Source organism: Neovison vison, chromosome 3, assembly GCF_020171115.1.
Source record: "Neovison vison isolate M4711 chromosome 3, ASM_NN_V1, whole genome shotgun sequence".
In the NCBI taxonomy this organism is placed as follows: Eukaryota; Metazoa; Chordata; class Mammalia; order Carnivora; family Mustelidae; genus Neogale; species Neogale vison.
In genome coordinates this window covers 29,423,759-29,447,591 of record NC_058093.1, presented here as the reverse complement: position 1 = coordinate 29,447,591, position 23,833 = coordinate 29,423,759, and the positions used below count along the sequence as shown (strand labels likewise).

The 23,833-nt window shown below is 49.7% G+C and overlaps 2 protein-coding genes and 1 non-coding gene across 5 annotated transcripts; 2 read left to right on the top strand and 1 right to left on the bottom strand.

Moving 5' to 3' along the window:
* The first annotated feature begins 1,939 nt into the window (after positions 1-1,939).
* LOC122903831 lies at positions 1,940-2,041 on the top strand. The gene has a single exon (XR_006384048.1). It is a non-coding gene; the product is annotated as a U6 spliceosomal RNA (small nuclear RNA).
* An 8,936-nt stretch (positions 2,042-10,977) lies between these two features.
* Positions 10,978-16,597, bottom strand: RETREG2 (reticulophagy regulator family member 2). Its single transcript, XM_044241627.1, has 9 exons — positions 16,250-16,597; positions 15,859-15,965; positions 14,748-14,778; positions 14,266-14,401; positions 13,772-13,856; positions 13,312-13,455; positions 13,062-13,156; positions 12,766-12,901; positions 10,978-12,503 (listed from the first exon to the last, which is right to left on the bottom strand). Exons 1-9 carry the CDS (start codon positions 16,528-16,530, stop codon positions 11,875-11,877), a joined length of 1,644 nt encoding a protein of 547 aa, XP_044097562.1. The 5' UTR covers positions 16,531-16,597; the 3' UTR covers positions 10,978-11,874.
* Positions 16,598-16,832: 235 nt separating this feature from the next.
* Positions 16,833-22,392, top strand: CNPPD1 (cyclin Pas1/PHO80 domain containing 1). 3 transcript variants are annotated; one of them, XM_044241626.1, is made up of 9 exons: positions 16,833-16,970; positions 18,089-18,176; positions 18,624-18,732; positions 19,269-19,350; positions 19,513-19,633; positions 19,719-19,847; positions 20,404-20,465; positions 20,833-20,950; positions 21,161-22,392. In XM_044241626.1, exons 2-9 carry the CDS (start codon positions 18,108-18,110, stop codon positions 21,704-21,706), a joined length of 1,236 nt encoding a protein of 411 aa, XP_044097561.1. In that variant the 5' UTR covers positions 16,833-16,970; positions 18,089-18,107; the 3' UTR covers positions 21,707-22,392. The 3 variants fall into 3 exon arrangements, with proteins under 3 accessions (XP_044097561.1, XP_044097559.1, XP_044097560.1); XM_044241624.1 differs by having other exon boundaries at positions 16,833-17,214; XM_044241625.1 differs by lacking the exon at positions 16,833-16,970 and adding an exon at positions 17,773-17,858.
* Positions 22,393-23,833: the final 1,441 nt, after the last annotated feature.

The window sequence follows — 23,833 nt, the reverse complement described above, 5'->3', positions numbered from 1 at the left end:
CTTACTTCAGACACCACAGAGACCACAAAAGGGAGGGAAGCTTTGGGTCTTCACTTTTCTCAGACAAGACATCTCCTAACTGATGGGTTACAGTTTAGATTAAGCTTTCCACGTGGATCAGCAGCCGAGGAGCTTTGGAAGACTTAGAGAGGGTGTCAAACAGATCCAAGTCACCACTCCCTAACGCAGAGTTTGAATGTAGGGTCCTTGCTTCCTGAATAAAGGAATAAAGAAGAAATTCAACAACATTTCTACCTTGACGGAGCTGTGTCGGAAGGTATCAGTTAATAATCAAGCCCCACGTTAAGTCTCTTTCATTGTAGCCCAACAAAGCCTACACAGACCCGATAAGCAGCTTTGTGCTTCAATTGTGAGAGTAACCAGTAACCGAGCAGGAGCCCCTTCCCTGGAACAGCAGGAATCAGCTCCTCAGTAACTGAGCAGGTGGGGGCGGGGCCAAACACAACACCTCTTGTTTTAGGGTCAGCAGGTTTAAAGCAGACAAGGTTAAAGCGAGGATATCTCCAGCGCAATTAGACTCAAATACTAGCTAATGGTATCTGCTCTGTGGTCTTCCTCCTCCTCAATCAGCTCTCAGAGAACGAAGGCATGAAAAAAGGGAAAGGAAAATTTACCTGTCCTGTCCTGCTCTTGCGCACCTGTTAGTTTCTTTAATCCCGCATGAAAACCTTTTGAAGGAGAGCTTAATCTGTTCCCATTTTGCAGATAAGTCAGCTGAGTTTGAGAAGTTAGCTGCTTACGGAAATGGGATCTCGAGCCAGAGTTTTGTGATGCCTTGAGTCCCATGTTATCTCCTGATACAACATTGCCCCCCTGAAATCTACTCTTGTGGCCTTCTTAACAACTGAAAAGAGGAGTCTTAAGCGGTGTTTTCTCAGAGTGTTTGTGGGAAATCCCAAATCTCTCCATGGGTTATCAATAATCAAACACCCTGTCATAGCAAGGTATTTAAATATCTAAGTGAGAACCAGGATGGGGGAGCTCTTTGGAAGGGACTTCAGATCCCAGGAGATCTGTAGAGCATCCCGACGGCTCTGCCTTCTCTGAGGTGAGCCTCCCTGTCTCCAGTACTGTCGGTTGATGTCCTCAAGTGCCTTAGCTCTCCTGTGAGCTAATCAGACTCCTACTTCAAATCATAGGACTTTATGGGTGGCACAGTGATCTCATATATATTTGGTTCACTCCACTAAATAATGCCATGGGTGTGCAGAAGGTGAATAACTAACCCATGATCTCTACCCCCAGCTGTTCAATGTCTAGTAGTAAAGACACACAATGAATTTAAAGGGAAAAGCACCCCAATACAGTGGCTTTCAAACTTATTCAGTCTTAACTCACACCAGGAAATATATTTTACACCTCATCCCAGTATACAAAAGTATAAAATAAATGCTATTTAAGGTTCCCTAAATTGATTTAATGACCCACTAATTCATGAAAGTTTGAAAACCAGGCTCTCATGGGCGCACAGAGCCTACAGAACACAGAGTAGGGAGTCCGCAACGCTCAGGAGCGGGGCCGGGGAGGGACAGTGAGAATTCTCCAGATGGACAAGAATCTAAAGGTGTTCCCAGCCACAGGAAGGTCACAGGAAGGGCATCGCAAATGTTACGGACTACCCTCACAAGTAAGGCATGGAGAAGACTGAGGCTAGGAAGGTGGGAAAGAGACTTTCTGTTAAATGCAGTAGATGGAACACACACGTTTGATGTTTGTTCCCTTCTCAAACTCCAGTAAAATAGTAATAAAGGAGTGAAGAGAGCAGAAGAAAGAATACATGGAGATATGATTTTTAAAAACCATATTGACCATCCAACTCTTGGTTTTGGCTCAGGTTGTGATCTCAGGGCCATTAGATCGAGCCCCACATCAGGCTCTGTGCTCAGCATGGAGTCTGTTGGAGACTCTCCCTTCCCAGGCTCCCTTTGGCAGCACATATACTAATATTGGAATCATACAGAGATTAGCATGGCTCCTGAGCAAGGATGGCACACAAGTTCATGAAGCATTTCATATTTACCTATTTATTTTCAAATATTTTATTTATTTATTTGACACAGAGAGAGAGAGTGAGCAGGAACACAAGCAGAGGGAGTGGGAGAGGAAGAAGCAGGCTCCCCACTGAGCAGGGAGCCTGATGCAGGGCTCAGTCCCAGAACCCTAGTACCATGACCCTAGCCCAAGGCAGATGCCTAACAACTGAGCCACCCAGGCACCCCAAACTGTTTCATGTTAAAGAAAAAAAAAAAAAAGACTGTCTCCTTCTGCTGCTCTCCACACCTTTCTCTCTCTAAAAATAAACAGATAAGTCTTTAAAAAGAAAAAAATCTCAGGGAGGGCACTTCTGGCTGGCTCAGTCAGCGACTCTTGCTCTCAGGGTGATGAATTTAAGCCACACGTTGGGAGCAGAGCCTACTTAAAAAAAAAAAAAAAAGAAAGAAAGGAAAAGCAAACATCTTGGAAAATGGGAAGGTTATAAAAGAGGGATGACAGGGAAACAAGCCAGTCTGGGCTGCAGGGCCTTGGAAAGGCTTGGGATGGGAAGTGCCAGGTAACTCTGAAGGTAGGATAGAAGGCTGGGGCTGAAAACAGAAGGAGGAGTTGAAGAGCTACATAAGCAGCAGTGGGATTCCCTGATCCCCTCCTCTGACCTGGGAAGCCGGAGCAGGAGCATCATCAGTGCTCTGACTCCAACAGAAAGCAGGAGGTACACTCGCCTGAGAATAGACCAGGGGGACTCTGGGATACTGGTCTGCGGGAGTCTGCTTCTCCCCCACCCCATAAGTAAACAAAAAAGAAAAAGAAAAATATAATCACAGAATAAAAATTCAGGAGGATGGTTGCAATGGAAAGTTGAGAAGATATTTTAGAAAGTAGAACAAAAAAGAAAAATAAATGGATAAATAGGAAAGAAAGATGATAAAATCTCAGTCTTGAAGGAGCCAGAGTTGGTCAGGGGGGAAGTAGGGAACCATATTCCTGACTGAGACACACAAATGCCAAGGAGTGACTAATGAGAATGAGGGATTACAAATCCTTGTGCTGTGGTTGAAATATCAAATTAGAGGGGGAAATGGGCGGAGACACGAGGCTGAATAGCCAGGTAGCTTTTCTGTTATTTTGAAACGTGTGCTTATAAACATTTAAAGACCTCGGTAAAAGTAGCCTTCAGACTCACACCTTAGTATTTTTTCCATACAGCCAAGGGCAGTATGATTTAGACCAATAGTTCTCTAGTGGATGTGGCGATGGGGGGGCGGGGTGCGAATCGCAGTTTTGCCACCAGGGACCATCTGTGAGGGGGGAGGGGAAGGGGGGAGGGGACTACTGGCGTTTAAAGGACGTTATTATCCATTCTGGATAAACAGGACAGTCCCTATCACCACTGACCAAGAATTATCGCACTCCTAAGGTCAATCAGTAGTACAGTCAATAGTTGAGAAACCCTGATTTAGATGAAATGTAAAATTGGAACTATTCTGAGTGAGTTCAAATCCCAGCCCCTTCAGTATTTATTTTACATAAAACAAGCATTTATTTTTACAGAAAAATGCTCAACATTTTAAAAAGTAGTTTCTGAACACCTTTGAAAGACATGCACACAGGGTGCTTGGGTGGCTCAGTCGGTTAAGCGCCTGCCTTTGGCTTGAGTCCTGATCCCATGGTCCTGGGATTGAGGCCCATGTCAGGCCCCATGTTGGACTCCCTGCTCAGTGGGGAGTCTGCTTCTCCCTCTGTTCTTCTCCTCCCTCCACTTGCACTCTCTCTCAAATATATAAATAAATAAATAAATTTAAAAAAGAAAGACACATATACACATAACTAAATGTAAAAAAGTAAACTTTAAAAGCATGGATATTAAATATACACTATTATGTTAATATAATTTATTAGAATATAAAATTAATACATTTTAGAGTAAACACTAAACAGCAGTCCAAATTGAAATGTAGTGATAAATCATGGAAAATAAAATTATTTGCTCCTTTTAAAAATAGTGATCCCTTAAAGAAAATATATCAAGGTGTCACTGGTAAATTTTAAGTATATTTTGCGTGCAAATTTTTGGAGCTGCTGAAAAAGCACTTTCTGGTATGACACCACTCAAGAGAATGTGAGGAGATGAAGTTATAAATCTAACTTCAAATACAGTTCTCTGACTCTTTCTTATTCAAATAATTTCATTTCTTGTTTGATAACTTTTTAAAAGTACAGTTGACACACAATGTCACATTAGTTGCAGGTGTACAATGTAGCGATTTCACAAGTGTATACATCTGTGCTCAACACAAGTGTAAGGAGGAGATATTTTTGAGCCAATATTTTTGTTTCTTGAGATAGATGTGACGTTTTTCTTTTGATTTCTGGCAAGCTCTAGTTTTTGTTTCAAAATAGAAGTTTTTGATTTATAGCCATCTTCTTTAATTTTATTGAATACTGAATGAGATTCTGATGCAGAGACTCAATATTAATTTTAATATTGTCTTGTTCCTAATTCTACTCGTTTTGTTTTGTTTTTATTTGACAGAGAGGGAGAGAGAGAGCACAAGAAGGCAGAGTGGCAGGCAGAGGGAGAGGGAGAAGCAGGCTTCCCGCTGAGCAGGGCCTGAGCCAAAGGCAGACACCCAAGGACTGAGCCACCCAGGCACCCCAAGGTCTTTATTATTATTTTTTAATGTGTAGGTAATATGTAGGTAAACTTGGTGTGGCAATTTTAAAATACATCCACAAATTCCTCATTACTTCTCCATTCACAAGTGGGAGCTGGACTCAGTGACTTGCTTCTAACAATTCAAGACAGCAGAGGTGATAGCGTGTGACTTTTGACACTAGGTTATACAAAAAAGCATGGTGGCTTCCTTCTTGCTCTCTCTTGGATCACTTGCTCTAGGGAAGGTAGGTGTCTTGTGACCATACTCAACAGAAGAGGTTAGTGTGATAAGGAACAAGAAGTAATTGTGGTTTCTAGGCAACAGCTGCCTAAGGGCAGCAGATACCCTAGCCCCAGTCAAGCTTTCAGATGATGCACTTCAGGGCACCCTTGTAGGAGACTTTGAACCAGAACCACCCAGATACTCCCAGATCCTGATCTTCAGAAATAGTGTGAGATAATGTTTTACGCCACTAAGTTTTGGAGCACTTTGTTATGCAGAAATAGACAATCAATACACTTGGTGTTGACACATTTTACTGATCTATGACTTACAAACGGAAATGTATACAGGTGACTGAATTTTCACAAATTCAACACTCCCGTATAACCAGTACTCTGAACAGGAAATAAGATATTACCACTCTCAAGAAGACCCCTCCAGGGATGCCTGGGTGGCTCAGTCAGTTAAGCCTCAGCCTTCAGCTCAGGTCATGACCCCAGGGTCCTAGGATTGAGCCCCGCATCGGGCTCCTCACTCAGGAGGGAGCCTGCTTCTCCCTCTCTGTCTGCCTGTCACTCTGCCTGCTTATGTTCTCTCTCTCTCTCTGACAAATAAATAAATAAAATCTTAAAAAAAAAGACCCCTCCAGTTGCTTCTCCCCCACCCCCAAGGGTAGCCAATATCTTGACTTCTAACAATATAAATGTACTTTATAAAAATGGAATCATATATATATGACTTTATTTGAAAGAGAGAGAGAGTGTACAAGTGGGAGGAGCACAGGGAGAGGGGAGAGAATCTCAAGCAGACTCCTCGATAAGTCTGACCCCAACACAGGGCTCAATTCCACAACCCTGAGATCAGGATCTGAGTCAAAACCAAGGGTCAGACACTCAACCAACTGTGCCACTCAGATGCCCCATACATATATCATATAATTTTTGTGTCTAGTTTCTTTTACTCAATATTTTATTTATGAGATCGACACATATTTTCATGCTTAATTATAGTTCATTCATTCTATCTGGTTGTCTGAATATACAGCATTTATCCACTGAGTGACAAGCTTCTGTGTGTTATAGTTATATGTATTCCTTCCTGACATTGTGCCGTTTGCTTTATCATTCTCTCTCTCTCTCTACACACACACACACACACACACATCATACATTCACATACTCATTTATTCACATTTCTAAATCATTTGATATGATTTGCAGAGAACATAACTCTTTTCCTCTAAAATCTTTAGACTGTCTAACCTAAATATAAGGATATTCTCTTATATAAACAAAGTGAATGTCAAGAAGTTTGATCTTGATGCAATATTTTATGTAATATACAATCCATTTTCAAATTCTACCAGTTGCCCCACGAGTGTCCTTTATAGTAACTTTTTTTCTCCCACCTAGCCTAGGTGTAACTTTATAGTAACTTTTTTCTCCCACCTAGGATTCCAACCAAGATCATCTCTTGCATTTATTGTAATTTCTCTTTTGTCTCCTTTTTAATCTTGAACAGTTTCTTGGTTTTTCATTGTCTTGTATGAAATAGACGATTTTGAAGGGGATCACCTCATTTTTCACACTTAAAAAAATACTCTGAGATTTCTTTTTAACTTTATCCCATTTCTGCGGAGCCACTTTTTTTTTCCAAGCAAGCACTAATACATATAACTGAATTTTTGTTCAAAATATTTAGTTGAGTCTCAATAGTTTGGTCAAAATTGTTTTTGAAATAATATGGTATCTTGATAAAATCACAGAAGATCAAGTTGGTTGGGCAATCTTACTTTAAACTCAGAAAAGCCTTTAGCTCCAAAACAACAAATATGAACCTCTAAATCTAGGTCATTTTCATTGCCTTTGGCCTAGTCCAGGAACAAAGAGCTCGCAAGTCTATGTTAAGGTTACTTTAACTTAGCTACCATCTATGCTAGAAAAATAACAGACAAAGCCAAGGTATCTACTAGCAATGGGTCTGTACCAATCACCACAATCGATTTACATTGGCTATTCCAAAGTTCAAACACTTTTGTTTAGGTCAACATACATTTATTGAGCATCTAGTATGTACCAGGCACTGTGCTAGGCTCTGGAAATATTCAGATGACTAAAATATAGTCCTTGCCTTCAAGAATAAGCATTATAGGGTGCCTGGGTGGCTCAGTGAATTAAGCGTCTGCCTTCAGGTCGGGTCATGATCTCAGGGTCCTGAGATCGAGCCCCACATCAGGCTCTCTGCTCAGCAGGAAGCCTGCTTCCCCCTCTCTCTGCCTGCCTCTCTGCCTGCTTGTGATCTCTGTCTGTCAAATAAATAAATAAAATCTTTTTAAAAAATGAGAATAAGCATTTCAGTGGAAGTTATACATATACACATATACCTATATATCCTCTATACCACACTTGGATAGAGAAAATGAAGATTACGTGTGATGTATGGAAAAACAGAAGTACACTGAGGGAACACTAGGAAAGCCAGTCTGATATGGGGGGGCAGATGACCTGAGACATCAGGGGAGTCTTCGTAGGTGGATAATGGCCTAAAGTTAATACTAAAAGACAAGTGAAGTGTTTGCCAGAGGGATAAGGTGTGTGTTTGTGTGCAGAGCAGGGGTGGAGGAGGGCAGCACAACCCAGCAGAGGGAAGGACAAGCTGTTTGGAGTTTGATACTGTAGTGTAAAAATCATGACAGGGCATACCCAGTGTTGGCCTCACTGAAATAAATTCCCTTCTCCTTCTCTTCTCCTTCTCCCTCAAGATTTTATTTATTTATTTATTTGCCAGAAAGAACACAAGTAGGAGAAGCAGCAGGCGGAGGGAGAACAGGCTTCCTGCTGAGGAGGCCGCCGGATGCGGGACTGGATCCCAGAACCCTGGGATCATGACATGAGCCGAAAGCAGATGCTTAACTGACTGAGCCATCCGGGCACCCCCAAATAAATTCCCTTCTTGTTTTACCACCGCTGCTGCCATCCAAACAAAACAAAGCAAAAAACAAAAAAGGCCAAGAAGGGGAAGGGGCATAGCTCAGAGGTTTTTTAACCGTGCCAGGAAGCTTGAATGAAAGTTTGTAGAAGGAGAGCCTTTGATCAATATTAAATAGCAGAAAGGTCATCAAATTTGTATTTTAAAATCATCTAGTCACATTTAGGGATATGAATTTCCGTGGTGGACAGGAGTGTGAGCAGGGGGGGCGACTGGGTGGCTCAGTCATTAAGCGTCTGCCTTCGGCTCAAGTCATGATCCCAGGGTCCTGGGATTAAGCCCCACAAGTGGCTCCCTGCTCAGTGGGAAGCCTGCTTCTCCCTCTCCCACTCCCCCTGCTTGTATTCCCTCTCTCACTGTCTCTTTCTCTGTGCCAAATAAATAAATACAATCTTTTTTTTTTTTTAAAGAGTATGGAAAAGGAAACTGTCCTATTATGTCAGGTAAGCGATGAAGAGGGTGTGACTCAGGGCTGTGGTACAAGTGACAGAATCAAGAAATAACTAGGACATCCAATTAGCTGCAACTGGTGATTGCATGTGGAATTAGGGAGAGAAGTAGCCCTTTGTGGTTGGTGGTGCCAGCAAGCAAGACGGAAAATAAAGAAGAAGCCTATCTGTTTCGGGGAGTGGGGTGGCAGCGTGGAAAGAGTTTTCTGTATGCGGAGAAGAAAGCACCCATGGGATGTTCAAGAGAGGTGCATCATTGGGAGTTCCAGGCATGGAGTTGAACTAAGATGTAGAGGTCATCAGCACGGGAGTGGAAACTGAATGGGTGGACACGAGAAATTGCCCAGGCAGTGAGAAGCAAAATGAACCAGTGACACGCTCAGTGACCACCAACATTTAAGGAAGCAGGCGGAGGAAGTCCAAGGAAACTTAAGTCAGCCATTGAAAGCAAAGCCATATGGTGATAGAGTGTCCTTCCGTGATGAAATTAACAGTTAATCCTTGATCACATGTACATGTACTCTGATCTGCAATAACCCTTGACCAGAAAAACAAAATCTGCCCAGCACTGCTACTAATCAAATTCTTCTTGAAGACTTCATTTCTGCCCTCTCAAGTCCTATAGATCACCCTTCAGAGTAGAAAGGCAGCTAATGTGACTCAGCTCAGCTCCCCCTTCTTGGAACCTTCTCTGTTCCCTCCACAGTTCCCCATTGGACCATGTTGAACCTTCATCTCTGATGATCCTTTTCTGAGCGCACTATAATTTGTCAGCTTGTCCATGAGCCAAGCAAGCCATCCCTGGCAATATTCTAACCTGTGCAAGGCACGCTACATACAAGTATTACCTCTCTTGCTTCAGAAACGGTATTTCCAGTAATACAGCCTAAAATTTAGTTTATGGCCAGCCACCTTACACTATTAGCTGTTGGAATGTCTAGGTAACTAGAGCGCACAGCCCTTCCCTCCAGTGTAAATGTAACCCACTCTTCTTGCCCCAGCCTGTACTCTACAGGTGATTTTTGTTTAGCCTAAATTGTAGGTTTCACATTTCTGTTCACTTTTCTTTCACTCATAGGAAAAGTTTTCTTGTCCCTTTCATCATGGGGCAGAAAATATCCAGGACACCTGTTAATGAAAAAAAAAAAAAAAACTGTAGATAAACATGTAAGAACCATCAGACCAAGGTGAAATGTCCAGATTTGACCCTCCTGGAACTCTTAATCTATGATGAATGTTTTGATCCAACTGAGACTTCTGGCTTCATCTTCAGACTGTAAGTTTAAGAAGGAGATGGGTTCAAGGTGAGACCTATGGCAGCCAGTTGGTTCTATTTTTCTTCAATTTCCTATTTGTGGATTAGAACTGTTTTCCTATTCCCTTCTGAAACCTCCAGATGATTAAAAGTTCATGTTCTTTAGAGGCAGAGGACAGGGCCTCAGTCAACTCTAACAGATGATCTCCCAGGCAAAGGTGAAATAAAAGAGAAGGAAAATGTCCCCACACTTAGGAGAGACACAGCATATGAGTCAACCCCCAAAGTCAGGCAGCAAGACAGTCCCTCCAGCTGAAGGCAGAAGAGGCCCTCCGCTCAGGTCAGGGTTTTCTCTAATATTGTTCTTCCCCCACAAAGAGGTAGGACTGCTAAGTTCACTCTATGAAGCTGAGATAGTAGATTGGCTCTCTATGGTTCCCAAGTCCTTGGACATCTTCCCATTTGTGCCCTTTCAACAGACAGGGGCTTCCCGTTCCAGCATGACTGCTGGAGCCAAGCTGCTTGACGTCTAGATCCTGACTCCATTACTTACTAGGACTGTGGCCTTCAGGGAAGTTAACTCATCTGTAAAATGGGAGTTACAAATAGTATGTATCTCAAGATTATGAGGAAAAGCATGACTTACTAAATATAAATCACTGGGCTGCCTGGGTGGCTCAGTCGGTTAAGTGTCCAACTCTTGGTTTCAGCTCAGGTCATTGTCGGAGGGTCCTGAGACACAGCCCAGTCAGACTCTGCGCTCAGAACAGTGGGCCTGAGATTCTTTCCTCCGCCCCTGTCCCTGCAGCCCCCCACCCCCTCCCCCTGCAGCTCCGCCATCCCAGCGCACTCTTAAAAAAAAAAAAAAAAAAAAACCCACAAAACATCAGAAGAGTGCTGAGCACATATTATGCCTTCAGTTAGAGTAAGATACTATTCCTTCAGTGTACCTCAGCCACAAATCAGCTTTGATATGGGCATTAGGTCCTACGCGTTTGGGTCGCCAGGATAGACAAATCATGCTGAGGGAGCGAATCGGTAACACGTGGATGGGTAAGGACTTCTGAGGATGTTGTAGGCAGGCTTGTAAAGAACTGTTACAGCCTTCAATTTCTACCGACTGGGAAGACGAGGCAGTTTCCTCCTGCATATACTTTATTCACACATGCTAAATCTCACTAAACATATCACACTGTCAGGGAAGAGGACTAGGGGCAAGTTCAGGCTGTTGGGGGAATGCTTGCTTCTGGCCTTTTTTTGCACCAAGGTTAAGTCTGTCACCAGGAGCAAGGGAGCTGGGGACACCGGGAGCAGTGAGGAAGGGGGAACAGAGCAGTGTGGGAGGCAGCTCCCAGTGAGGGAGGGAGGGAAGCAGGCAGGCAGGCAGGAGTTCTAGCCAATCAACACTTTATTTTTCCAGTCAACACCCACACAGATGTTACTGTCCACCTCCTGACCCTAACAGGGGGTCCCGTCACACTGGGACCATCTGTGGCCCCCAGAGCGGTCTCTTTATTCCTTCCTAGGATAGTAGGAAAGCCCTTTGTCCCAACAGGACAGAGCTCCTGCTCACTAACGCAGCGCTGGCACACATGCTGTGGGACTCCTGCTCTCCCTCCTCATCAGGGAAGGCCATGTTGAACTAGGACACCGGCGCAGCGGAGCTGACGTGGGTGACAGTGACCTAAGCGCATCACCACTGGCCTGACCCACCACCCCAGCGTTAGTCTGTACCACCCAGACAGGGGCCTCCCAAAAGCTTAGCCACGGCCTGCTGGGAAGAAGGAGCTGGCCAAGAGTGGGGATTGAGCTGCTGAGGACAGGACACAGCCAGGAAATAAAGCAGAGGGAAACATGGGACAGGAGAGAATGATAAAGTGCCCAAACTAAACCACCAGTGGGACACGAGGACAGAGCAGCACAGGTCCCTGAGGATAGGAGGAAAAAAGAAAGGGACAGACCACCAGGGCTTGAAGCGTAGTGGAATGAGAAGAGAGATGAGGCAGGGAGGCAAGTGCAGGCTGTGGGAAGGACTTCCCTAGCCCTGTTCACATCCACTAACCCAAGTGTAAAATTATTTACAAACTTAAAACCAGTCCCAGGCACGGGCACCATACCAGGCCTGGGACAGCAGGCAGGCAGGCAGGCAGGCAGGCAGAGGGTGGACTGGCTACCATCCGACAGCCAGCTTCCCCACACATGACCTCTCCCTAGAGCAGGAAAGAGGAAAACAGTGACGCCCCTAGCCAGGAAACCCTACTGTGCCTGCAACTCCTTCCCCCACGGCTCATGGCTCTGCCACGGCCTGAGCCTCTTGGTCTGACTGTACCAGAGACAGGGTGTCGGGCCCTAGGGAAGCAGGGGGCGGAGCATCAGGGGGCTCTGAGGGTGTCTCTGGCCCCAAGCCCAGCTCAGCATTCAGCTGTTCCAGCTCCCCCTGATCCAGCAATTCGAAGTCCTCAGTGGTGAGTGCCTCCTCTTCCTCAGGGGCAGGAAGGGGCTGGGGCAAGTCCTGGGGAAGAGGTGGGAGCACTGAGGGGGAGGGGACCGGGTCACTTTCAGCAAGGCAAAGTAAGGGTGACAGGGTGCTCGGTGCAGTGGTGAGGTCACCACTCACTGCCTCCGGGCTCAGTGTCTCCACCGGTCCTCCAGGGGAGAGCTTCGCCCCATCTGTGGGAGAGCCCGCCCCATTGAAGTGCGTGTTCACAAAGTGAAGGGGGGATGAGAGCCGAAGCAAGGTTTCCTCGGCTACTACATCTTCCTCCTCCTCCTCCGAGTCCAGATCTTGCCTTGAGAGGGCCTGAGGGAGCCCCAGCAGGTCTTCAGCAGGAGGGGCTGCCTCTGTCTCCTCTCCTTCCCCCAGCTCCCGGCTCAGGGCCTCCTCTGGCTCACTCGGCAGGCTCTGCTGGTCCAAATCTGTGCAGGACACAAAGGGTCAGGAATGGGTGGATGGGCCTGCTGTTCTGAACCATCCCAAAAGGCAATTAGTTCAAGGAGGAGACTCAGGACATGGAATACTGGACCAAGCCTTGGATCTTAAAGTCTTTCAGAAGCTTGAAGTCACATTAGAGGATCAGTTCCCAGAAAAAAAAACGTTTATGGGGGTGACAACCAGAGAGCACAGCCAATAACCACAACAAAGAACAGGAAGATTGGAAGGGCAAAGGGCTTCTCATACCCTCAGAGACATCAGTTAGCTGTGGAGTTGTGGCCCGGGATACAGAGAAGCCACCACTCTCCAAGATAGAAGCCTCCTCGTCTGACAGCTCTGAGTCTGTAATGGCCAAAGCCAATGCTGTTTTCTTCACATCCACCTGCAGGAGAACCCGAATGACACAACAGGTGAGAAGATAAAAGACAGAATTTTTCAAAAGCACCTCCCCCCACCGACTCCCACCCCCTTGAGGAGAAGCTGCTCCAATGCAGATTCTCCTCCAACCTTCTATTTGACATCCCATCTCCCTTGGACCTCACCACCGGGGAGAAGCCGGCCAGTTCCGCTTCACTTTCGCTCTCTGTCTCTGCCAGCGGCTCATCACCTCCGGGGGGTGCGTTCTTCCCCTGCCGCTCTAGAGAAACAAGAACAGCAGGTCAGCGACCAAGCAGAGACAGTGGTGGGGGAAGAACACAGCCCAGAAACTGGAAATAAGTTCCAGGACACTTCATGAGCCATGCCCCCAATGCCCCCCTTGCAGGACCCCTCCTGGGTACGGGAGCCCCTTACTCTTCTTATCGTGTTTGTGATGCAGGGCGTCAGCTTCTGCCTTCATGCTATAGTCCAACTGCATGAGCAGGGGCTCCAGGCGGGTGTACATCCTCTGGATCAGCTCATGATAAACCACCAGGGGCCACAACAGGATGCTCAGCACTAGGGGGCAGAGGATTCACTCAGAGCTCCTGAAGTCTATTCCATAAGGGCCCCCATTTAATCGGTTCCCAAAAAGAAAAGGCTGAAGGCTTTCTGGAGGCTGTACCAACCTCCTCCCTCCACATCTACTACTCTCCTCCCCAGACGACTCTTGCGCTATTACTAACACACCAGCACCCCCTGGAGATCTCCGTAAATGGATAACCAAACAGAGAGAGAGCACCACCCTCCCTTAGAGTCAGTCAGTCTCTTTGATTCAGTCCAGTAAGAGAGGAGAAAAGGGCTTCAAGAAAAGCAGGGGTTAAACCCTACTCACAGATAATGTAGGAAATCATAATCCCCGGAACATAGTGTCCCAGCACAGCCAGCACAGCACAGCCAGAACAAACTCGAGCACAGAACTGCAGAGAAGAGCAGAAGGTCTAAAAGGAATATGCCCCACTTATCTGGGCAAGAAACTGCTGCTCAGCTGATAGAAGGAGGGGTGTATGCCTTCTCAGGATGCAGGCATCCAGTCTAGTCAAGAGGATGCCGAAGACCACCAGTTCAAGAAGTTTACACTAGACATCACCAAACACCTATAATGCAAACTGTTCTGCCCTGACAAGAAACAGCGTAAGCACATCAAACATGTCTTCCCTGAAATGAGACTACTTCTGCACCAAGCTACTACTGGTGAATGCTGCCTCAGAAAGGCTCCAGCCCTCTTCCTTCAGTGTCTAGCCAGGGATTTCACATTACCCCTCCCCGCCTCCCACCCGCCTCTATTTCCCCACAGTGCAGGAAACTGTTCTAGGGCGTGGAGATTACCTGAGCTGGATTCTGCCTCTTGTACTGCAGCAGCTCCTGCAGGTGAATCTGGAAGGTGAGCCAGCTCTCAGCCAGGTATCTGCACAACTCGGGCACACTCAGCAGGTGCGGCCGGGCGCCTGACCCCGCACCCTCACTGGGGAGACATGACATGACCCCTGGAGGCCTCAGACACCAGCTTCCTAGGCACTCAAATCCCTCTGAGAACGCCAATGAGATCTTCACTCTGAACGAGCGGACAACCCCACCTCCCAAAGGGAGGCTGTCCTGATCTTGGGCAAAACCAAGAGTTTCCAACCCTCTGCCCCGGAAAGGGGCAGGCAACCCAAACACATAAACAGGAACCCAGGACCAAACTTGTCGCCGGTCCATTTGCTATGCTGGGGTCAGTGCCTGCAGAAGCTGCTGTGCACCGTGGTGACACTGGCACCAAAGCAAGATAAGGTTTGGGTATTTGTCTTTAAGAAGTGGCCTGCACTCACCTGTCAGAGTGTGGCTCCTCTGGAGATGATGCTATAAAGAGAGGAAGGAACTAGTTGAGTGGTAGGGCTCTGGGAGACACTCCCCGGGGCAGGAATAGCTGCCCCTACTCTGTATACCCAGAGCACTTTCTTCAGATGGCAGTTGCAAAAAAAATTACATCGTTATGGTTGTTTGTACTTGTATGTCTATTTCCTTTTTTTTTTTTTTTAAAGATTTTTTAAAAAAAGATTTTATTTATTTATTTGACAGACAGATCACAAGTAGGCAGAGAGGCAGGCAGAGAGAGACGAGGAAGCAGGCTCCCTGCTGAGCAGAGAGCCCGATGTGGGGCTTGATCCCAGGACCCTGAGATCATGACCTGAGCCGAAGGCAGAGGCTTAACCCAGAGCCACCCAGGCACCCGTTTCTTTCTTTAAACTCCACTCTTCTCTTCAAATATTTTATTATTTTTAAGTAACCTTTATACTCAACATGGGGCCCAAACTTACAACTCCAAGATCAAGAGTCCCACGCTCTACCAACTGAGCCAATCAAGCACTCCAAATTTCACTCCTTCCAAACACATTTTATTCATGTTTACATCCCAAGCAGCTCACACAGCCCGACATCTAATTGCTCCTAGAACACCGATTTAGTAGACCCACGGATAACAACAAAACAGAACCTAATACTCCTGTGATCCCCGAAACACGCAAAACTCTACCACAAACATAACAGTATTAACTCGTTCAGTCTTCACCTCCTTGCTTAGTAAATTTTATCCTCCTTGTTTCATAACAGAGAAAACTGAGATTAACAGAAATTGACTGGTTCTTACAAGGTCACATGCATGGCAAATGGCAGAACAAGCAACAAAACCCAGGTAATGTGGCTCTACAGTCCACACTCTTTAACTATTACACTCACTTAACACTGATTTTAAAGGGAAGAGAGAAATTCACTGATTTTAGAGGGAAGAGGGAAATTCTCCATTTCGGGACTGGGGAAGTGGTGGTGCCTGGGAGCTGACTGCCTGCTGTCCATTTTCCCTCCCCTTTCAGCCCACCCAGCGGGGTCACGCACAAAGCAAGTGCACGACGACGGGGCTTGCAGAATGAAGTTAACACTCACCTGAGATGTCAGGGAAGAAGCGAGGCTGCCAGAGATCCAGCAGAAAATAGGCCAAAAGTGAGACGCTGAGTAGGAAGAAGGGCCGGAGGGACGACGAAGACAGCAACCTTAGGAAGAAACAGGCACCTCGGCGGTGAGTGGGTGAGAGACTCCCGCATCCATCGCCAAAGGCGGAAAAGCGCCCACTGATGGGGGAACGGGAACCTCCAGGCCTAACACGAAACCCGAGACAGAGGACTGGGGCAACCCCGACGGACAACAGCCGGGGGAAGGGGGGTCATTCCACCGGGGCAGGTGTCAACCCTGGGACCGTGAATGGTGCCCCGGGCCCCTCCCGCCCCCGCTCGCCCGCGCTGCCCGGCCCCGCCCCCTCCTCCTCCGCGGCCGTTACCAGAAGAGGCCGTTCAGAGCGGCCGCTGTGACCAGGCTGTGCAGCGGTTTCTCCCACACCAGCAGCCGCTGCGCTGCCGCCAGCACCGCCTCCCAGCCGCGGAGCCGCAGCCACAGCGTCGTGGCCAGGCGGCCCACCGCCTCGGCCGTGGCCGCCTCCTCCTCCGCCTCGCCGGTGGCCTCTCCCATGCCTAGGCTCAGACCCAAGCCCAGGCCGAGGCTCAGGCCCAACCCCGGGCCTCCACCCGCGCCGGTGTTACCACCGCCACCGCCGCTCGCCATGGCCCCGTCGCAGCCGCCGCCCGAGCCCGCGAGGAGCCAGGGCTGCGCGGCCGCCGCCGGGGGCGCGTCAGGCGGAAGGGGGCGCACGCCGCGGAGAGCTCAGCGGAGGCCGCCGAGGCTCGTCACGTGACGGCGGACCGAGGAGCCCGTCACGTGACGCACCCTAACCGCCGGGATAGGGCGGCCCACGCCTGCGCGCTGGAGGCTTTCCGGGCGCCTGCTTCTGCGCGGGTGCGTGTTGTGGCTGCTGGAGTCGGGAGTCTCCGTCGGGTTGTTAAGGCACTTTCGTCCGTGGGGCCCGGAGGACTCTATCTCCGCGTTTCCGCACTGTGGCCCGTTTTCTTCTCCCTGTATAGGCAGGGCGCCTAGGGAGTCGATACTCCCGATGTGATGCCGACCGAAGGGGCAGGAAGTGGGCTCCCAAATGCCTAGTGTCGCGGGTAGGATCTGCTTCTGCTCGGGAAGGGCGGCGGCTGTCCCATTACTCAGCCCTTGATTTACTGGTCCTCCCAGTTCCTTCCCCTCAGCCAATAAACAAACACTGGCGCGTGACTCGACCGACTCAAAAACAGCTTCACCTACTTAAAAAATTGTTTCCTTCTCATCGCCTTCCGTAAACTTTAGTGCTAGCGCGTATTAGCGTCTTTCCAGTCTCTTGCTCAAACAGGAGATCGGGGTTGCGGGGTGAGTTTAAAAATAGAATCCTGTTTAGATGTTTATTTGAGGGAGCATAATACCATTTATTGAGGCTCACAACGTACCAGGTGCTTTATGATCCCTTGTGATCATTTAATTTCTGCAGTAACCCCACAAAATAAGTAATTGGGTGTAGAATTCAAACTAGTGAAAGGAAGGTATACAGCAAATTTCTCTGCCACCTTGACCACAGTGCACCGACTGTTTTTTTCTGTATTCTTTCCTATGTTTTGTATGTACATTGTTCTGTGTGTGTCTATTTTTCAAAACATTCAGCCGCTACTCATCCTGCATTTTGGTTTTATTCACATTAATTATCTGCATTGCTACGAAAGGGTCAGCCGGGCTTGTTCATCCTCGCATGGTTCTCCGGGAATTGTTCCTATTACCCAGACGAGGACACGCTGGGGCGTAGCTCTGGGACTCGCCCGGGCTCGGGGCGACCAGGAGGAAGGCGAGCCCGGCTTGTCCGTGGGGGTCGGGGCTGGCGGCTGGGCCCAGCGGGGGGGCAGGAAGTGCCGGGCGCTGAGTCTCCCGCGACACCCCAACGGCTAGTAAACGCGAGGCCGACGCGCGGCGCGATAGACTAGCTGCACGCGCCTGGCAGCCGGGTCTACTCCGCACTGGGTGAGGTGAGCGCCCCGAGCCCCCCAGGCCAGCTCCCGGAGCCCGGATCTCGGAGCCGGGAGCCCCGCCCGGGGCGGAACAGGAAGAGGCGCCCGCCAGCCCGGCCCCGCCTGCCGCTGCCGGCGCGAGGACCGGGGGCTGCGCTGGCCAAGGGCGGCGGTCTGCGCTGGGGAGGACGGCGGGCAGGCTAGGGCTCGGCGGCTCCCTCACCACGCGTCCCCTTCCACGTTCGCAGGGTGGCGAGTGGCGGCGCGATGGACCTGGCCGGGATCCTGCTGGACGAAGAAGGCACCTTCTCCCTCACCGGCTTCCAGGACTTCACGGTGAGAGGGCGGCCCGCCCCTTCCGCGGCCTGTCGGTGCTTGAGCTCGGACCGCGCTCGCTGGGTACCCGAGTAGGGCTGCCACCTCGCCTGACCGCTGGGACCGGAAGCCAGGCGGCAGCCGCTTGGGCCTTGCCTACTCGAGGCCCCGGCTCCTTGGGCCCCGAGGGAGAGCGCGGGGTAGAGGAATGGAGATAGGGCTAGCCAGCCGGGGACCTGCACGGAGTACCTCTCCTGCGGAGCAGTCAGTGGCGGAGGATTCCTGCCCTCCCCTCTGCCATTTGTGATAGGCTGCCCTTAGCATATAACCCGGACAACGGGGCGGGTTAGGGCGTGGGCCCCACTAGCAGTGAGGTGAGCCCTGCTGCCCCGCACCCCACTTCACCCTGAGCCAGGATCTCTACTGTTGCCTTGCCTGGCTTTCACGCTCCAACACCTGCGGTTTCAGTTCCTCCCCGGGCACCAGAAACTGAGTGCTCGGATCCGAAGGAGACTGTACTATGGCTGGGACTGGGAAGCCGACTGCAGCTTGGAGGAACTCTCCAGCCCCGTGGCAGGTTAGTGTTGCGTGATTGGGCGAGTGAGAAGCCTGAAGATGGGGTTGTCAGCAGTCACCAAAATGGGCAGGTGTGTACCCCATGAGCTACACCGTGTGGCCAGTGCTAACTTACTGGTACCTGGTATAAGGACCGGCTTTCCAGTCACTTTTTTTCAGTCTAGATGAGTAGAAAACAGTGCTGTCTTACAAATTTATATCATTCTTGATTTGTATATAAGACACATATATGTATCCCAAATTCACAGGGTGTTTATTTCTCAGATGAGTGGGGCAAAAGACAAATCTAGGTAATTTCTTCAGGTGATCCAGAAATAAGCCTCCTTGCTGGAAGGAGCTGAAATTCAAATGTAGAATGGGCCTTTTGTCTCAGCATGGGAGAATTTGGTCTACTTTGTTACTGTGGTCCTGTCTCTGAAGCTCAGATCATACACATCAGACTTTTCTGCTGATAGCAGTGGAAACTGGGTGTGTTGGGAGGCAGGGTGGTAAGGGAGGAGTTGTTTTCCTACTCTGGCTTCCTTCTGCCTCCTGCAGACATTGCTGTGGAACTGCTCCAGAAGGCGGCCCCCAGCCCAATCCGCCGACTCCAGAAGAAATACGTAGCTCATGTGTCCCGGTGAGCCTGGAATTGAGGGGGACGGGATGAGAGTGTTTGGGCCTTAAAGAGAGGGAAATGGTTATGTCTAAAGAGAAGATGTAAAGACCCAGGGATGCGCATCCTGAGTGGTGAGAGTGGAAAGACCCTTGGGGTTAATTAGGGATCTTTTCCATCACGCAGGGAGGCGTGCATCTCCCCATGTGCTATGATGCTTGCCCTGGTGTACATCGAGCGGCTCCGGCATCGAAACCCCGACTACCTACAGCACGTGTCATCTTCTGACTTGTTCCTGATCTCCATGGTAGGACGCCCCCTCCCCTTCATCTCCCTGGTGAGCCGGGAGCTGGGCGCCAGCTCTTCCCACTCCACTTCTGGTTCCTTGGCAGATGGTGGCCAGTAAGTACCTCTATGACGAAGGGGAGGAGGAGGAGGTATTCAACGATGAATGGGGAGCTGCAGGGGGTGTGGCCGTGCCCACTCTCAACGCCCTGGAGCGGGGCTTCCTGAGTGCCATGGTGAGTGGCCATTCTGTCTCTCACTCAGTTCCTCTGAGCTCTTCTTATGTTCCTTTCATCCTCTGCTTTTCTCTGTCAGCGTTCTGTAGTTTCTTTGTTTCTCTTTTTGCCTCTTCTCCTTGTGTCTTTCCTTATTAGTGGCTTCCCTTCCCACCCTTCTGGACCAGCCACAGCCTTTGGAGGTTCCTGGCATGGTGAGGCCAGAAATGGAGCTGCCGCCGCCCCCCGGTTCCTCAGGCCCTACATGTTACATTCTGAGTCAGCTTATCTCATGGGGTTCTGATTATTTGTATCCAGACTTCTGCCTCCTGACTCTGAGCTACCTACAGCCCGGTCTTAGGATTATTTTCTCTCTTTTCCCTTAATGGAGGATGTCCTGTGAAACCAGATAATGTGGTGTTAAATGAGTTAATATATAAAAGCTCTCGGAACAGTGTGTAGCGTATGGGAAGTGCGCTGCGGGAGCAGTGCTTGTAGCTGGTGCCGTGGTCCTGGTTGTTAAGTGACGGTGGCTCATCGCTGAGCTTGCTCGGTGCCCTTGTCTTCCTACCTGTAGGACTGGCGTCTCTACACTGACCCTCGGGAGATCTTTGAGGTGCTGAGCTGGCTGGAGAGCTGGTAGGTTCTAGAGTTGGGCAGAGGGGCTCAAGGGATTTGAGGGGTTAGACCTCAATCATAAGTCGACGGTGGGGGTGGTCCGTGTAACTGGAGGGGGAGGGAGGAGACAGGAAAGAGAAGTGCCCAAGGTAGTGGTTCGTAAACCTGTCTGCCCTCTTTGTAATCACCTTGGGAATGGTGGGAGGCGCTTATTTAAAATACAGATCTCAGTGTCGCGCTCAGCTCCTGGATCGACAGGTAGGCTAGGAATGTGCACATGTAACAGGTTGCCCTGTGTGTCCTGGTGGCTGCCCAGGGGAATGAGGCCACCACCGGGCCAGCTGTGGAAGGGGTGTAGATGCCCTCTGTCTTCCTCCCCTGCCCACAGTGTGGCTGCGCAGCAGGGGCGGCGGCGGGGCTGGTACACCTACACAGACCTGTGTGTGCTGCTGGAGCAGCCGGCCTGGCAGTTGGCCCTGGGCTCCCTCTGCCAGCGCCTGGCAAAGGTGAGGAGGGTTGGGAAGGACGGGCTGGGTGTGGGCTGGTGTGTAGGGCGGGATGAGCAAGTGCCGAAGGCCTCAGGAGATGGGGTTTGAGAGTAGATGGTGAAAGAGAGCTCTGACTTGAGCAGACAAGGTAAGGGGTGGGCGCATTAAAGACAGAGCGGGTTTTGGGGGAAGGGTGTTTGGGTACCAACTCTTCTTACTTTCCTGCAGCTGTCCTGCCTGTTGGCCATGGCCTATGTGAGCAGTGTGGCCTTGGCAGTGGCCTCAGTGGCCGTAATTCACCAGTCCTTGGGCCTGTCCTGCAGCCCCTCACCAGGCCCTCCAGATCTTGGATTGGCCTCCAGGAGCCTCTTGGAACCCTGCACACCTTCTTCCGTGCCGCAGTGCCTGCCATGTCCTATTAACATCTCCAGTGGCCAAGAAGGTGACGCAGGGCTGCGTTCACTGTGGGGCAGTCTCCTGTCCTCACTGACTCCTCCATCAGTGCCTCCCCCAGACCCGCCTTCCCTTCCCGCTCTTCTCCAGAATTGTCCCCTTTGCCGGAAGCTGCAGAGAGACTCCCCAAGCTGCCATGCCTGCCACCACGTGAACCGTACAGTTCCCACTGGGCCCCCCAAAGCCGGGTACCACTCCCATGGCCTGGCTCCACCCTGGCCCTGGAGCCCAGTGCCCCCACTGCTCCCTCAGCCCCAGCCGTGTTCCCTCTTCAGTGTCATGGAACTAGCCCGTCTCAAGTCTTTCATTTTCCCAGGCTAGGCAGGCTTCCAAGGAATACATTAAGAGGATCTGGGAGTCCTTGAGAACCTGGAGGGGCAAAGCTTGATTTAGATCCTCTCCGCCTCTCTGGGTCCTCGGCTGGTCCCTGTCCTTTTAGGTGATGAAGCTTAAGGGGTTGTGGGGCAGAAAGACTGAAGGTCGCTCACTCTCCTAGACCTCAGCGGCTGACTGCTTGCCTGGGGCAGTGAGGGTACTTGGGGAAACTTTGGCTTGGTGACCAGGGCCATGTAACAACCAGCCAGAGAAGCCCCCATCTTTCTATCTCCTTGGGTTCTAGACTTGCTGTTGAGTTCCCTAGGAAGGAAGGGGAAAGTAGGGTGAGGGACGGAGGGGATGTTGACTGGCGGCCCGTGTGATGTCCCTGAAGCAGGAGAGCCAGGGACGGATAGGGCCAAGGTTGGATCTGCCAAGGGAAGGCAGAGGGAGATGGGAAACCCTCTCCACACCCATCCCCTGGATGTGGCCTAAAGGAACCAGGGACTACTGACATCTTCAGCCTCACCCTTTTGTCTTCCAGCCTCTTCTTACTACTTTGCTCCTGGCCTTCACTCTCTTCCCGTTCTTCTTCTGGGTGTTCTTTTCACAGGCCACCCTGGCCACTGCTTTGTATCTGGGTTTTTCACGCTTTTGTAGAACTGAGGTTTCAATAAACAGTGTCAGTTGCATGGCCTGGATTCTTAATTCTGCGGCAGCCCTGGAAGAATCCTTCCTCCCCCCACCCCATATCTGGATTCTAAGCTTTTCTACTTCCTGAGCCCATCATCTTGCAATTCATTCTCCTGGAAACCCATTTTAGAACTTCTCTGTTTGAGAGATGCCTGGGTGGCTCAGTGGGTTGGCAGTCTACTCTTGGTCTGGCTAGGGTCATGACCTCAGGTTTATGAGATTGAGTCCCACATCGGGCTCCATGCTCAGTGGGAAATCTGCTTGAGATTCTCTCTCCCTCTCCCTCTGCCCTCCCCTGACTCAAATGTGTGTGCCTGCATGCTCTCTCTCTCTCTCCCAAATAAATCTTAAAAAAGGGAGGGGTGCCTGGGTGGCTCAGTGGGTTAAAGCCTCTGCCTTCGGCTCAGGTCATGATCCCAGAGTCCTGGGATCGAGCCCCACATTGGGCTCTCTGCTCTGCGGGGAGCCTGCTTCCTCCTCTCTCTGCCTGCCTCTCTGCCTACTTGTGATCTCTGTCAAATAAATAAATAAAAATCTTAAAAAAAAAAAGCCAACAAACTTCCTTGTTATTTGATGATTAGACTCCCGTCTCAAAATTAACCCTCAACCCAGCACCCTGGGGCCCCTAGTGCTGCTTGACTTGGGTGCTGTGGGGCACAGACGGTGACTCTGCCATGCCTGAGGTGGGCCCTGTCTGTCACAAGTTCTGGGGGTGCCCTATCCTGGTGGATCCTGACGGGTCTAGGGAAGCATCCTTGGGAAGTTCCAAGGACATCTCTCTCTATCCTGACTTCCGGTCTGTTTGGATGCGTGGTGGTAGTTGGTGTTCTTAAGAGAAGTCCAAGGGGGCACCTGGGTGGCTCAGTGGGTTGAGCCGCTGCCTTCGGCTCAGGTCATGATCTCAGGGTCCTGGGATCGAGTCCCGCATCGGGCTCTCTGCTCAGCAGGGAGCCTGCTTCCCTCTCTCTCTCTCTGCCTGCCTCTCTGTCTACTTGTGATTTCTCTCTGTCAAATAAATAAATAAAATCTTAAAAAAAAAAAAAAAAAAGAAGTCCAAGGCTGGGTTATCCTTGGAAGAAGGAAAACCTTTCTGGCCCTTGGACAGGGTGTCCAGGACAGGTAGTACTGCCCGTTAGGGGAACTACCTCGAAACATGGGGCATTTTTTTGATGGAGGTAAACATCTGAAGGGATGCAACCTGCATTCAGCTGAGCAGCCTGGAAAGCTTCAGGCCCCTCCCTTACAAAGAATTCCCAAGACAACTTTCGAACCACCCCCTGCCCCAGGACCTCACGTATATGAAAAGCCTGTTTATCTGAACCTAGACCTTTTTAACACGTAAACACCAAATTGTTTTTGCACATTTTGAGAAAGACTCCATTTGCCAGGAATGTACCTACATGTAAATTAAAGCCGGACTTTGTTTTGTGCAGCACTTTG